This window comes from Hippopotamus amphibius, chromosome 1 (genome assembly GCF_030028045.1).
Source record: "Hippopotamus amphibius kiboko isolate mHipAmp2 chromosome 1, mHipAmp2.hap2, whole genome shotgun sequence".
Taxonomy (NCBI): Eukaryota; Metazoa; Chordata; class Mammalia; order Artiodactyla; family Hippopotamidae; genus Hippopotamus; species Hippopotamus amphibius.
The window spans coordinates 204,516,006-204,530,198 of NC_080186.1; the positions used below are offsets into that span (position 1 = coordinate 204,516,006).

At 36.2% G+C, this 14,193-nt stretch overlaps 1 protein-coding gene across 1 annotated transcript in view; it reads right to left on the reverse strand.

The window, feature by feature from the left end:
- The window catches only part of ADGRV1 (adhesion G protein-coupled receptor V1), a 472,618-nt gene that overhangs the window by 420,462 nt on the left and 37,963 nt on the right, over window positions 1–14,193 (reverse strand). The window contains exons 21-22 of the mRNA XM_057739390.1: window positions 11,872–12,245; window positions 1,381–1,557 (exon numbers count right to left, since the gene is read on the reverse strand). Coding sequence (XP_057595373.1) covers window positions 1,381–1,557; window positions 11,872–12,245 — 551 coding nt within the window. The remainder of the gene's footprint in view (window positions 1–1,380; window positions 1,558–11,871; window positions 12,246–14,193) is intronic.

A 14,193-nucleotide genomic window follows, 5' to 3' on the forward strand; every position in this document is an offset into this window, starting at 1 on the left:
CCTGTGCTGGAAAGCACAGTCACGGAGCATCAGCAGACACCTCAGTATCCAGTCTCTGGCTTAGTAAGACTGAGAAGCTAGTGTAAATCCAGCAGGCATAGTGCTATAAACCAACCCCAGTATTCAATGTTATTATTGCTGCTTTAAAGGTCAATTATTTTTTAAAGAAGTTTTTAAATGACAGAAGAAAATATTTTAAATAAATCTTGACAGAGGCATATATGACTATTTTCCTGACCAAAGTTTTATTAACTCTTATCTCTTCCAAAATATCTATGAATCCACTTTATAAAACAGAGGTCCCAGTTATATTTTTATTTTCATAGTTGATAAATTTTCCAAGGGAAAATTTTGAGGATCAACTCTGTTTCCAAGTAGGACAAAAGAAAGAACACTTTAAATCCAAAAAAGAAGTGAAATGACAGCATAAGAATAAAATACAGCCCTTTAAATCGAATAACTTCAGCCTTATGAAAAGTTACTAGTTGTCCTAATTTTCCTCATTTATCAAAGACCAGTAAAATGTTTATCATGGCTCTATCCACAGACTGCTTTGGGGGGAACTTTTGTTATAGGTTATTTAATTTGTTTCCTTCTCCTAAATTATAGAAATTTGGTCAACTCTTCTTTAGTTTTAACTCTTTAGATCTTAAGAATATTTTAAATTTTCCCTAATTTTATCTTTTTCATCCAATTAACTCCTAAGCCCCCTAGAAATTTCTTCAAAGATTACATTTGCAAGTCTTAAGTTATTTTACTATTTATCCCTGACTGCCTATAAGCTACTTACATTTCTAATGAAAAATTAAACTGATATGAATATTTCAACATACTAGACAAAAGAATGTAAGAAAAAATTTGATATAAGAGAAGGTCTCATCTCGATTTCCCTTACAATAAGTGTTACTTATTTCTGGAGCATCTATTCAGAAACTAGACTATGGTTCATGGGAAAGTTTTTGATAAAATTGGTGATCACTTGTACTTTCATAATAATGAAAAATTACCTACTTTTTCCAAATTTAAAAATAAAATGAGATTACAGTTAAAAGAATTCCTCTTGGATGACTGGAAGAGTGCCATTAAGAATTCTTCAATTTTTCATTGTATCAGTAATCACAAAAAACCCACAACGATAAGCTATACCATTTTTATTATACTGAGATTAAAGAACAGATGAAACTATAACACACATTATTCAACATCCTTAATTTTCATTGCAGAAATAAATACAAAAATATTTTACACCATGATGTATAACTAATCGCCTAAAGAGTCTAAATTGCTTAAAAAGCAGGAAGCCGCAAATAAATTACAGGACAAACAGATGAGGAAAGCTTTCCAGGAGGCTTTCAAAGAAACAGAGAAGACAGGGTTTACCTCTGATCTCTGCCAAGGAAGGAATGTGATAGTTCCACTGGCATTAGCAAAATCATCAACAAGGTAATTAACGCCATCAGATTCGATCTGCGAGATGGTGTAAAAAACTTGCACATAGTCCAGAGCTCCTCTGGTTCGCTCCACCACACATGAAATGGTGGATCCCTCCTCTGCAATCTGCAGTGGAACATAAATTATTTATAAGTATATACCAATTCAAATCAGTGATAAAATCACAATGCTTTCATGAAATCCTTTTACCATAAACTTAATTCTATAACTTTCTACCTCCCTAAGGACACCTCTACATTCCTCCAGATACATTCCTGACTGCTAAAAACTATTTACAATCGTTGGTTTTTCAGCTCATTCCTTTAAAGGGATAAATAAAGCAAAAACAATAATAATTAATTAACTATACACGTAATTTATTCATTGAAACCTCTTGTGTGTCAGCCACTATGCTAGATGCTATGGTTACAAAAGATTTTTTTTTTTTAAAAAAGGCACAATCCTTTTTCTGGGTAAGTCTAAAGAGGAAAACAAACTCATGATTTATATTGAATTTAGCACAAGAAGTTAGGGGTAAAGAGTGGAATGCATGACATCAGGGAGAACTTTCTAGGCATAAACGTAAGAAGTAATCGAATGGATTTGGTGAAAACATTTTGAGAGTGGTATAAAGTGTCCAGTGGGGACAGCCTTGAGAAATTCCTGGTGGGGAGACAATCGTCAGGTAAAGGAGGGTATTAATATATGCTTAATATCTTTTTTATATTTCTGATATATACATAAGGATGAGTCAAAAATTATCCACACTCCAGTTATATTAAAACTTCTATAAATTCTACAGCCGGAGTGCGGATAATTTTTTGACTCACCCACATACATATACATGTGTATACATATGTGTGTGCATTTTTCATGTGAAAAGCATTTTTATCTCTATACTTTAAGATAATGTTTAGAAATTACATGCAGCAGAGAATTGGAATATCTTTTAGAATAGGTCCTCCTATTTTTAAATTCTCAGTCTCTCAATTTTATTTTTATAGTATCAAACATGTAATTCATAGAAAAAAAGGAACTAAAACTGAATAGAGCTCAAAACACAAATCTTAATATATATAGTCATTCTCTATTTTTCATATCAATTTTAAGTACCTCTGATCAGCATTAAATAGAGCTATTTTGGTGCCAACATCAGCGCTGGAGAGAACAGATTTGAAATTTGTCTGAAAACAGGCAATAGTCAAAACAGTTATCAATAAGCATGGAAGCCCCAGGAGTTGTTCTAATAAATCCTTTGAGTTAAACCGAGCATCAGCACTCCTACTCCAAAAGGTAGCAGCAACCCTAGTGCCTCACAGTAAATATGATCAAGCACCCCTGGGTAACTCTTTTATTTGCCTGCTCATCTACTAGCATAAGAAGCACAAAACGACCATATGGTTGTTCAGAAGAGCCTTCAGTCTGTCTCCTGATGGACAAGTTCTATCTCCAAGTCCAACCAGCACTTCCAATCCAGTGGAGCCTAAAACATGGGAGCAGGAAACACAAATTCTGACAGTGGGTCACTGCATGTGATGGAGACAGAGTCTTACTTCTACCTCTTGCTTCCTGAGCCCATGTGGTCTAATTATTGGGGACACAGAAATAGATACCAGTCATTGGGTACACATACTGGTCCTAAAGGACAACACCCAAACCCTTCAAGGTACCTAGGCTGGCACCTTGGCTGAGTCTTTCACAGGCTGTCTCACTGTTGTACTAGGCCACTGCTTCAGGTGATATTGTATAACACACACACACACACACACACACACTCTCTCTCTCTCTCTAAACATCTACCAGCTACTGCAGTTCAACATGTGTTACCAGCCACACCTATCTGCATCTAATGTGACAACTTTCCCTCTGATTTCAAATAACTCTCCTTCCATCACTAAACAGTAACACACAAGCCGCACTTCCTCTGATGCCCACTTCCACAAGCACACTTAAGGTTTTTTCAAGGTATATGCCATATTTATTATCATGTTTAAGAATTAAACATTTATTGTGTATACCTGATTTTTATTAGGTCCCGACCTTTCTTTTTATATATCACTGACCAATTTTTTGGACAGTGTTCTCCTAACCCATCTTTCCCATAAGTTCTGTGTTTTTCATTACACACTTTGGCATAGCGTGGTGATTTTTAGGAATCCATCTATCAAGTTACGGCATAGCTAACTGTTCTGAAGGTGGAGTCCTCCAACCCTAAGAGGCTGGAGAGAAGAGGAAGCTCTCCTGTAAAGAAACACAGGTGCTCAATACAGCACCTAATTTAATTTCTACCTACACATTTACATCAGCATTTCCATCAGAGCTAAATGTTACACAACACGTGTGGTAGAAAGAGCACGGCTTTAAGGTCAAACAGTTCTGTATGACTCTTTCACTCTACCACTTACAAGCATCCTCAGTCTCACTGATTTCTTCCTAGCATGAAGATCACAATGTCTCAGGGAATTTGGTGGAAGTTAAACAAGTGCTTTACATGGTACCCAGTAATATAGGAAGTGCTAAAAAAAACCTTATATTTCTTCCTCTTAAAATACAGACACACATACACAATAACAAAAAAAATGCTACATAAAAACATTCCCTCATTTTACTAAGAAATTTATATGCTTGCATATTTAAAAAAAATAATTCCCACGTATTTAGATTCCTATCACAAGGGGGACATATTTGCTCCATTTTCCCACCCCATATTTTAACCAGAATGAATATTTTAAAAGAGTTAAATTAATTAACCATTAATCCTAACATATGAGTATCCAACCTTTCTTTTTTAGCATGAGACATAGATTAAATAGATTCAAAGATACACTGAGTAGTGTGATGTTTCCTTACAGCTTTCTTTTTTTTTCTTTTTTTTTTTAAGCTCTTTATTGGAATACAATTGCTTTACACTCTTGTACCAGCTTTTGAGATACACCAAAGTGAATCAGCTGTATTTATATATATATCCCCATATCCCCTCCCTCCCGCAACTCCCTCCCATCCTCCCTGTCCTGGCCCTCTAAGGCATCACCCATCATCGAGTTGATCTCCCTTTGTTATACAGCAACTTCTCACTAGCTATCTATTTTACAGTTGGTAGTGTAAATATGTCTATGCTACTCTCTCACTTCGTCCCAGCTTCCCCTTCGCCCCCCTCCCCCGCCTCAAGTCTATCCTTATAGCTTTCTACCAAGTCAATGACATTACCATGCAGCATATAGGAAGGACTAAGCATTTTGCTTGCAGAAATCACATGGAGAAAAGTTATCTAACCACATTTTCATTTAGTAAAGCCTTCATTAAAATATATCACTTACTATTTTCAGTTTTAAAAAGAAGGGGTGGGACTTCCCTGCTGGCGCAGTGGTTAAGAATCTGCCTGCCAATGCAGAGGACACAGGTTCGATCCCTGATCTGGGACGATCCCACATGCCACGGAGCAACTAAGCCCATGCGCCACCACTACTGAGCCTGCACTCTACAGCCCACGAGCCACAACTACTGAGCCCATGTGGCACAACTACTGAAGCCCGCACGCCTAGAGCCTGTGCTCTGCAACAAGAGAAGCCACCGCAATGAGAAGCCTGTGCACCACAAGGAAGAGTAGCCCCCGCTCACCACAACTAGAGAAAGCCCGCGTGCAGCAAGGAAGATGCAATGCAGTCAATACATTTATAAACAATAAATCTTTAAAAAAAAAAAAAGGAAAGAAAAGAAGGGGGAAAAAACTATCCATATTCAATACAAATGTGTGCAGATATGTGCTACATTTCAAAATTTCATAGAAAATTTAATAAATTAATAATTTATACAATTAAGTAAACTGTGAAGTTTTAATTAGGGAAGAAGCTTCAAGTGTCAAGCGTCCATTAAAAAAAAACACATAGGACGCTTGGTAAAAATCCACCTTTCATACTTTTGAATTTACAGAGAAATGACATAATGCCTGAGATTTGCTTTAAATTTTGCTTTTACATCAGCCAAAAAAGAAGAAATAAGATTGGCAAAAGGCTGAAAAATGTTGAAGCTACGTGATGGGTCACTGGGGTGCACTATTCTATTTTTTCTATTTTTTTTGTATGTATGATACTTTCCATTATAAAAGAGTTCTAAAATTCAGCTTTTTGCTTCCCATACTATCCCCCGCCAGAGATTCTGACTCAGAAATGGGGTCTTGATCCAGGAATGGTGTCCAGGAAAATGCATTAGTATTTCCAACCAAGGGTATCCACGCAGAGCACTTTGGTAAATTGCAGATCAGAGGATGAAATTAGTAATACCAGAAGGGGATAAAGACATAGAGAATAAATAATTAAGAGATTTTTTTCTGCTATTAAAATATTCATCTAATTGACTTTAGAATCACAAAACAAACAAATATTCAGGTCAGTATATGAAAGGGCATAACATCAAGTAATAATCATCAGAACCATCATCACTCAGTTTTTCACAAGAAACAACAGCAGCCACGACTGTTTTCTCTTTTCAGGCAGGAATTTGCCACGTCTTCACATCATCAGAAAAGTAACTATAAAGGTTAACAATGAGAAGTTTTAAAAATATATTTTCCTAGAAAAAATAACACACTATTCCAAGCCATGAATTGGCTTTCTCTATTGAAACAGAAGATTAAAGCTAAACAATTACATATTCAATTAATTTTTTATTGTATTTCATGCTTGGGTGATGATCTGTGATATCAGATTATATCAATATCACTTGTATCTAAATCTATTCATCTAACATATGGCAGGCACATGAAAACAAACACAGTCCAAGTTAAATAATATTCTCATTTTTACAAAGATCCTCTCAAAATACCTCCAAATTTATTGTTAAGCCATAAATTTATAAATATAAAACATAATCCAAATATTAGTTGTAAAAGTAAAATAATAAGACTAGCAAGTTCTATGAAACATTAGGAAAAGCAACTTTATAATTATGTGGTATACAAGATTGAAGGACATAAAAAAACAGTGCAAAACTAAGATGGAGAGAAAATAACATTGAAAGTACAAAGAATAACAAAATATAGGAAGACAACATGAGAATGTGGTTACTAGGAAATAGGTCCAACAAAAATCAGTCACCTGTTCAATATAAAGCCCACTTGGAATCCAAAGAACTATTTGGCATACCTCACCAGGGCTCTAAACTACATATAAGTTTGTTCATTCTTTCCATTAAATTTATTAAGCACCCGCTATTTGCCAGGACATGGTGTACCTAGCTAGGAAAAAACAAATCACAGAATAATGTCATCTCTTGCAATATGCCAGCTAGTAGACTATGTCATATTCCACATATTTTCATTATTTGTTTAAGATCTGATTATGCTTTCATTTGAAGTTTAATATTACTTTATGTCATAAGAATCTATAAAAAATGTAAAAGCATAACATAACTCACAGAGAAGCCTAAAGGATCTCTACTGGCTTCAGCATTTTTGGAGGGATAAGAAAAAAGTTAACTTTTCAATGTCACTGAAACACAATGGAGAAGAATCTATGGAAGTGACAGTGGTTTTTATTTCTGAAAATGAAGCCAATAACCATAAAATTTAAACTCTGAAGATAATTCCAGGCAGAGAATAAACCACCAGTTCTCAAATATTTTAGTTTCAGGACTCCTGAACTCTCATAAAAATTATTGAGAACCCCAAGAAGTTTCTTGCTTATGTTGGTAAAATCTGCTGATATTTATTACTTTATTCATTTTATGAATGAAAATTGAAAAAAATTAAATATTGATATACTAACTCATTTTCAAATAGGAATAATAAACTCATTACATGTTAACATAAGCAACATGTTTTATGAGAAATAACTATATTCCCTAAAACAAAAAAATAATGATGGGGGCACTGTTTTTACATTTTTGCAATTCTCTTCAAAGTCTAGCTTAATAGAAGACAGTTGGATTCTCATATCTCATTTTGTAATCAAGTTGTCTGTTGCTATTTGTTATTTTGGTTGAAGTATATAAAGAATATCCAGCCTCACATAGATATATAACTGGAAAAGGAAGAAGATTACAATAGCCTTTTCAGACAGTTGTGGGTATTCTTCCTCAGTATTATACCAAAATTTGACAAGTGGTAGTTTAGTTGCAATATGGTATCATATTCTAATACATTAAAATCCATTGGTCTGGAATATTAGCCATAAAAAGGAATGAAATTGAGTTATTTGTATTGTGGTGGATGGACCTACAGTCTGTCAAATAGAGCAAAGTAAGCCAGAAAGAGAAGAACAAATAGCATATGCTAACTCATATATGGAATCAAAAAAAATGATACTGATGAACCCAGTGACAGGGCAAGAATAAAGATGCAGATGTAGAGAACAGACTTGAGGACACAGTGAGGGGGGCAAAGGGGAAGCTGGGACCAAGTGAGAGAGTAGCACTGACATACATACACTACCAAATATAAAATAGATAGCTAGTGGAAAGCTGCTGCATAACACAGGGAGATCAACTCGATGATGGGTTATGACTTAGAGGGCTGGGATAGGGAGGGTGGGAAGGAGTAGCAGGAGGGAGGGGATATGGGGATATATGTATAAATACAGCTGATTCAGTTTGCTGTACAGCAAAAACTGGCACAACAGTGTAAAGCAATTATATGCCAATAAAGAGCTTTAAAAAAAAATCCATTGGTCTACCTTGCACTTTGAATCAATCATTTACCCATGCATAATTTTTTAACAATACACATTAATTATTTGGAAAATATTGGTTCACTGAGTTATACAAATCTTCCAAATGTTGATGCATTTCATTGTACAAAATAAGAAAATCACACTTGCTAACATCACTATCAATCTTATCTGAATTGAAAAGTCTTTAAGTATTGGGAAACAGTCAAGCTCACTTTGGCAAGTAAAATGTTCCAACAACTCTAATTTTAGTTTGAAAGCTCAAATTTTTATCATTGGCAACAAATACTATCAGTTGTTTTCCTGGTAGTCATTGGCTTACTTCATTCATTTCCATGAAAAGGTCTGCCAGACACCCAAGTCTGAATAACCAAACTCTGCTGGTCATTTTTTCAAGTAAAAATGGTGTTCCACAAAAAGAGCAGCTAGTTGCACTCACAGCTCAGTATCTGCACAAACACTTTTCTTCACATTAACTATCATTTTGTTAATGTAGCAGAAGTGCTTTATTTGTGCTTCTCATTTCATGATACAGCATGTTAAAAAGGTAGGTATTCAAGGGTCGAAATTCTACCAAATTAATGTTTGTACTGCTTCATCAAAGATACTCAAGTAAAATTTTTATCTTTTAAACTACAGGTGTGTGGTGATAAATAAATCAGTGACCACTGGTACAGTCTGGCGCCCCTGCCTTGATTCGAAAAAAGGCACTAGCAGCTAGCAGTTTTGGCAACCACTGCTTTTGCAGTGCAAATGTCAATAAAATGAAAAAGACATTATAGCATTTTATAAAATTAGGTTTGACCCTTGTAGAACTCCTGGAAGATCTCAGGAACCCCTCAGGGTCCTTGGGCTACACTTTGAGAATGACTTCAGACTTCAGGAAGCAATCAATAAATACTGCTGACAGTCATCACAACAAAAATATTTCCTATCACTCCTGTCTTCAAATCATAAGATGAAAGTAAGAGTTTTTTACTTCCGTTCTTAACACTTTCAGGAATGAAAATTCTGTAATCTTCCTGACAAGCAAATTCCAATATCTGATCTTCTAGATGCAACACTTTTCCTATATTAACCATCTAGATTTTAGTCTTTCCGATACAGATGTATTCTATTTCTCTCTCATGTGGGCTCATGTTTTCTTTTTCTTTCCAGCGGTTCTACAACTACAGGTGCTGTGGCTCACGTAAGAAGTTCTCTTCTGCAATCAAAGGCTGACTGGCCCTGTTCAAATTCTGAAACACCTGGGAACAAAGACGCATACCTAGGTGGAACTAAACCAACACAACACAATCTATCAGTGGAAATTGTGACACATGCCAGCATTGAAAACTTACTATAATGGCCCAGAAAGCTAGAGAAATACTCAAAAACTACTTCTCATTTTAGGCAGGTTTTAAAAATTTATGTTTTGGTTTTTTTTTTTCAGTTTGGTTGTTTATGCAGCTTAGCTGAATCTAGATGTGTTTGTTATTGGAACTATGAGTCTTTTCATGTCTTGATATTAAAATACATTCACAAGTTCAACAAAGATACGTTAAGTATCTACCGAGTGCCATGCTAGGTCCTAGAGATACAATAATGCACCTTGTTATATTTACAGCTCTTTTTCATCTTTGTGGTAGAAACGGATAGCCAGTATATAAGTAGGCTTATAAATAACATAGGGAATTAAAAAGTATGCTCAATGCTATCAAAAAAAAGTAAAACTAGGTGAAGGGACGGAGAGTGACCATTTGGGAGAAGTGGGAAGATTACTTTAAATTCAAAGGTGTTCACTGAGATGTCTTTGGAGCTGAGACCTGAATAACTAATTCTGAGGATCTGGAATAAGAGTGTTCCAGATTTAGAGGCTAGGAAGTACGGGTGCCCAGAAATGAGAACTGAAGCACGGCAAGTCTGACTGAGACCTACTGACCAAAGAGGAGTATTACACAAGAAGTCAGAGCCAGAGGCAGCGGCCGGGTCATGAAGAGACATGAAGGGAAGCTGAGTTTACATGGCACCAGAATGGTTCTCACAACCTGATGGAAGTCACTCTGTCTTTTTAAAAATAGAGATGATGATGGACTTCCCTGGTGGCGCAGTGGTTAAGGATCCACCTGCCAATGCCGGGGACACGGGTCTGATCCCCGGTCCAGGAGGATCCCACATGCTGCGGAGCGGCTGGGCCCGTGTGCCACAACCACTGAGCCTGTGCTCTAGAGGCCACAAGCCACAGCTGCTGAGCCCGCACGCCGCAAAACTACTGAAGCCCTCGAACCCTAGAGACCATGCTCCGCGGCAGGAGAGGCCACTGCACCACAGCGAGGAGTAGCCCCCCCCCGCCCCACTCTCCACAACCAGGCAAGGCCCATGTGCAGCAACAAAGACCCAACACAGTCCAAAATAAATAAATAAATAAATAAATAAATAAATAAATAAATAAATAAATTTTTTTAAACTTATTAAAAAAATAGAGATGATGATATCAAAGACACAGGAGGGGACGACACGAAGTGAGAATTCACAAGCCATAAGTTCAAATTCCAGTTCTTCCCACTGTATCTCAGGAGCAAAAACAGCAGGGGGAGAAAGAAAATTAGTGTTTATTAAGTACTTGCAACTGCCGCACTCTGAATCAGATATCTGAACCTATCTCATTTAATTCAACTAGAGTTAGTTATCTTCTCAGGTCTCTAAGCTGCAGTTTCTAACCCTAGGAAGTAGAAACAGTGATAATATTTGTGGCAGCTACATTATGAATTGTCTAAAAGGTGCATAAAAAACTTAACATGTAAAGTTCTCTGACAACTAAATATCTAAAAGTGTTATCATTATAGATAAACATATTTCTCTTTTAAGTCATAGGTTTGTACATTTGTTCTCCCTGTCTAGGATATTCTATTCCTGGTGTAGAAAAAGAGCACTAATTGAAGCTCTCTTATGACTGTCCCCAAACCAAAGAGTAAGAGGGCCAATAAAACACTTCAGAGAGCCAGACACCTAAATTTGAGCTATCAATACAAGGCCTATGACCTAGATATTTTTTTCAAGCTCTACCCATTCATGTTTTTCTTAATTGCTTCAATTTACATATGCACCCCTCTAAACCTACAAGAATCAACTTGCAAAAGGAAAGCCTCTCTTGTTCCTTGGCATCCTTTCAGGGACACTGAGCTGTTGCTGTCACACACAACACCTGTGAAGTAGTTTCATGTGATCTCACATTACTGAACAGGAAACCAAGATGATTACGAATCTCTGAAAGCTTGGAAAGGACTGATAAGGACAGTAAAACTGCCTAATGAATTAAGCTGGCCAAGAAGGGTGATAAGAAAGGCATTTACATCCAACGTGAAAGAATGTTGTAACTACTTAAGAACATTTCATATGTGGGGGAAAAAAACCTCAAAAAATTATATCTTAATAAAGTTTCAATTACAATAATTCATAGAAGCTTTCAATACATATTATTTCATTTACTTACATAGTCCCCCAAAAGTGAGTTACGTGTGTAGTACAATTACGCATTCTATGAAATGCATTAACTTTAAAAATAATGGCTAAAGTTTAATTTGCTAACTTACCATTACCTTTCTCAGCTCATTAAGCTTCTGATTCAAACTGTGAACTTATAAGAGCAAAGACCTTATAATTTACATTTGCACCACTGGCTATAGCATACTTCTGGGCCTAGCATCAATACTCAGGCGATCTTAGCAGAAGAAAGCAAGCCCACTCCCAAACAAATCTACATGCGATGAACTTACTAACTCTGAAATTTACTACTTACCTCTGGTATACAGGCTCCTGTGAAACCAAACAAGCCATTGGCATTGTCACTTTTTTGTATAACCAATCTTGCTGTAGTATTCTCTTCAGAAATGCGAGCTCCTCCATATACAGAGACTAGTTTAAGAATGAATAATTCTTCTCCTTCCTCTTCATTGTCATCTCTTGCAGAAATAATGAATGATTTGTTAGCTTCTCCCTGTCTGAATTCCAGATATCCAGAAACAGGGTGTAAATCACTCTTTGCTGGCATGGCATGAAGTTCATAAATTTCTTCAAGGGTCAATTTCCGCTCATAGGACCTCACATCCTGCATCAGACCTGTAAATCTGTCATTGCCATTCACTCCTGCCCCAATTCTCAGTGTTCCTGGACCTGAAATTAGAAATGGGTTTAAATGCTACAATATCCACAACTATTCTATCCTAAATTACAAGTATGATTCAGAAAGTGAAGCAATTTTATTAAAGTCTTATTAGATAAGTAAAGCTTTTGCATAATAAGAACACAACTAAATAAAGGCTATTTTATATTATAATGAAAAATGAATCAGTAATCACTGGGATTTAAGACATTTTGTACCAAAGCATATGTTGTACATGTGTATGTATGTGTATATATTTAGACAGACAGTTCTTCCACGAAATTTAAAAATTTCCTTGTACGTCTAAGAATGGAATGATTTTAATGTTCATTGTAGCACTATTTACAATAGCCAGGACATGGAAGCAACCTAAATGTCCATGAACAGATGAACAGATAAAGAAGATGTGGCACATATATACAATGGAATATTACTCAGCCATAAAAAGGAATGAAATTGAGTTATTTGTAGTGAGGTGGATGGACCTAGAGTCTGTCATACAGAGCAAAGTAAGACATAAAGAGAAAAACAAATACTGTATGCTAACTCATATATATGGAACCTAAAAAAAAATGGTACTGATGAATCCAGTGACAGGGCAAGAATAAAGATGGAGATATAGTGAACGGACTTGAGGACACAGGGTGGGCGGGGGTGAAGAGGAAGCTGGGATGAAGTGAGAGAGTAGCATAGACATATATACACTACTAGATGTAAAATAGATAGCTAGTGGGAAGTTGCTGCATAACATAGGGAGATCAACTCGATGATGGGTGATAACATAGAGGGCTGGGATGGGGGGTGGAGTCAAGGGAGGGGGGGTGGAGTCAAGGGAGGGGGGCATATGGGGATATATGCATAAATACAGCTGATTCACTTTGCTGTACAGCAAAAACTGGCACAACAGTGTAAAGCAATTATATTCCAATAAAGAGCTTTAAAAAAAAAGAACGGAATGATTCAATTCAGTCACAATTTTAAAACTTTAGTATTACTGTTCTTTGAGAACTTCAATTCTTGATCTGTTAGAAATTCACCTTGAGTTAAAGTTGCAAGACTTCAGCAAAACAAGTTTTTGTGGACCAAATATAACTTTTTATGCAAACCAACTAACGCAATAAATGTAGAAAAGGAAATATTCCTTCCCAGGAACATTATATGAGTCTTAGGGACTTTTTCATGATAATAACAATATGCAGTTCAACTATATTACTATGTATCAATAATAACGCTTTTCACGAATTCACCAACTCTTATTTCTTTTCTTATTCCCTCTCCAATAGCTCAACTAAGATACTTATGTAAAATGAGAGTTTGGCAGTGATGTGGGACTGCCCCCATGCCTTCTCCAGTGGTTCTGGACTGACTGTATAGTAATGGCAGTGAAATATCTACAACAAACAAAAATACAGACGAACTTCACACCCAATACTGACCAACCCCAGACTCTCAAGTATACACACTGCTCAATTCTATTTACATAAAATTTTAAAACATTAAAAACTAATCTTATGCTCGTAGAAATAGCAATAGTAGTTGGGCATGGAAGTGAGTCAGTGACTGGAGAAGAGCCAAAGAGGGCTTCTGGAACACTGTTTCTTGATCGAGGGGCTGGTTACATGAATTTAAAAATTACATAAACAATATAAGTTCCTTTCAGTAAGCTAAACAGAAAAGAAACACCAGCTCTCACTTTCCCCAGTCTTTTCCATTCTCATTCTACCACCACGTCATCACCAAAAAAATCTGTTAACATCAGCATTAACAGACATATGTACACATTCGCACAATCAAAAGATTAATAATCTAATGCCACAGAGTGCTGTAAGCATAGTTCTTGAGGCTGAAATCAGCAGTGTGTATATGTTGCATATGTTGCTCTTTGTCGCCCATCTTTTTTCCTACTAGGAAAGAAAAAATACAACTAGAAATCTAATGCAGGAGGTTAGGAAGGAAAAT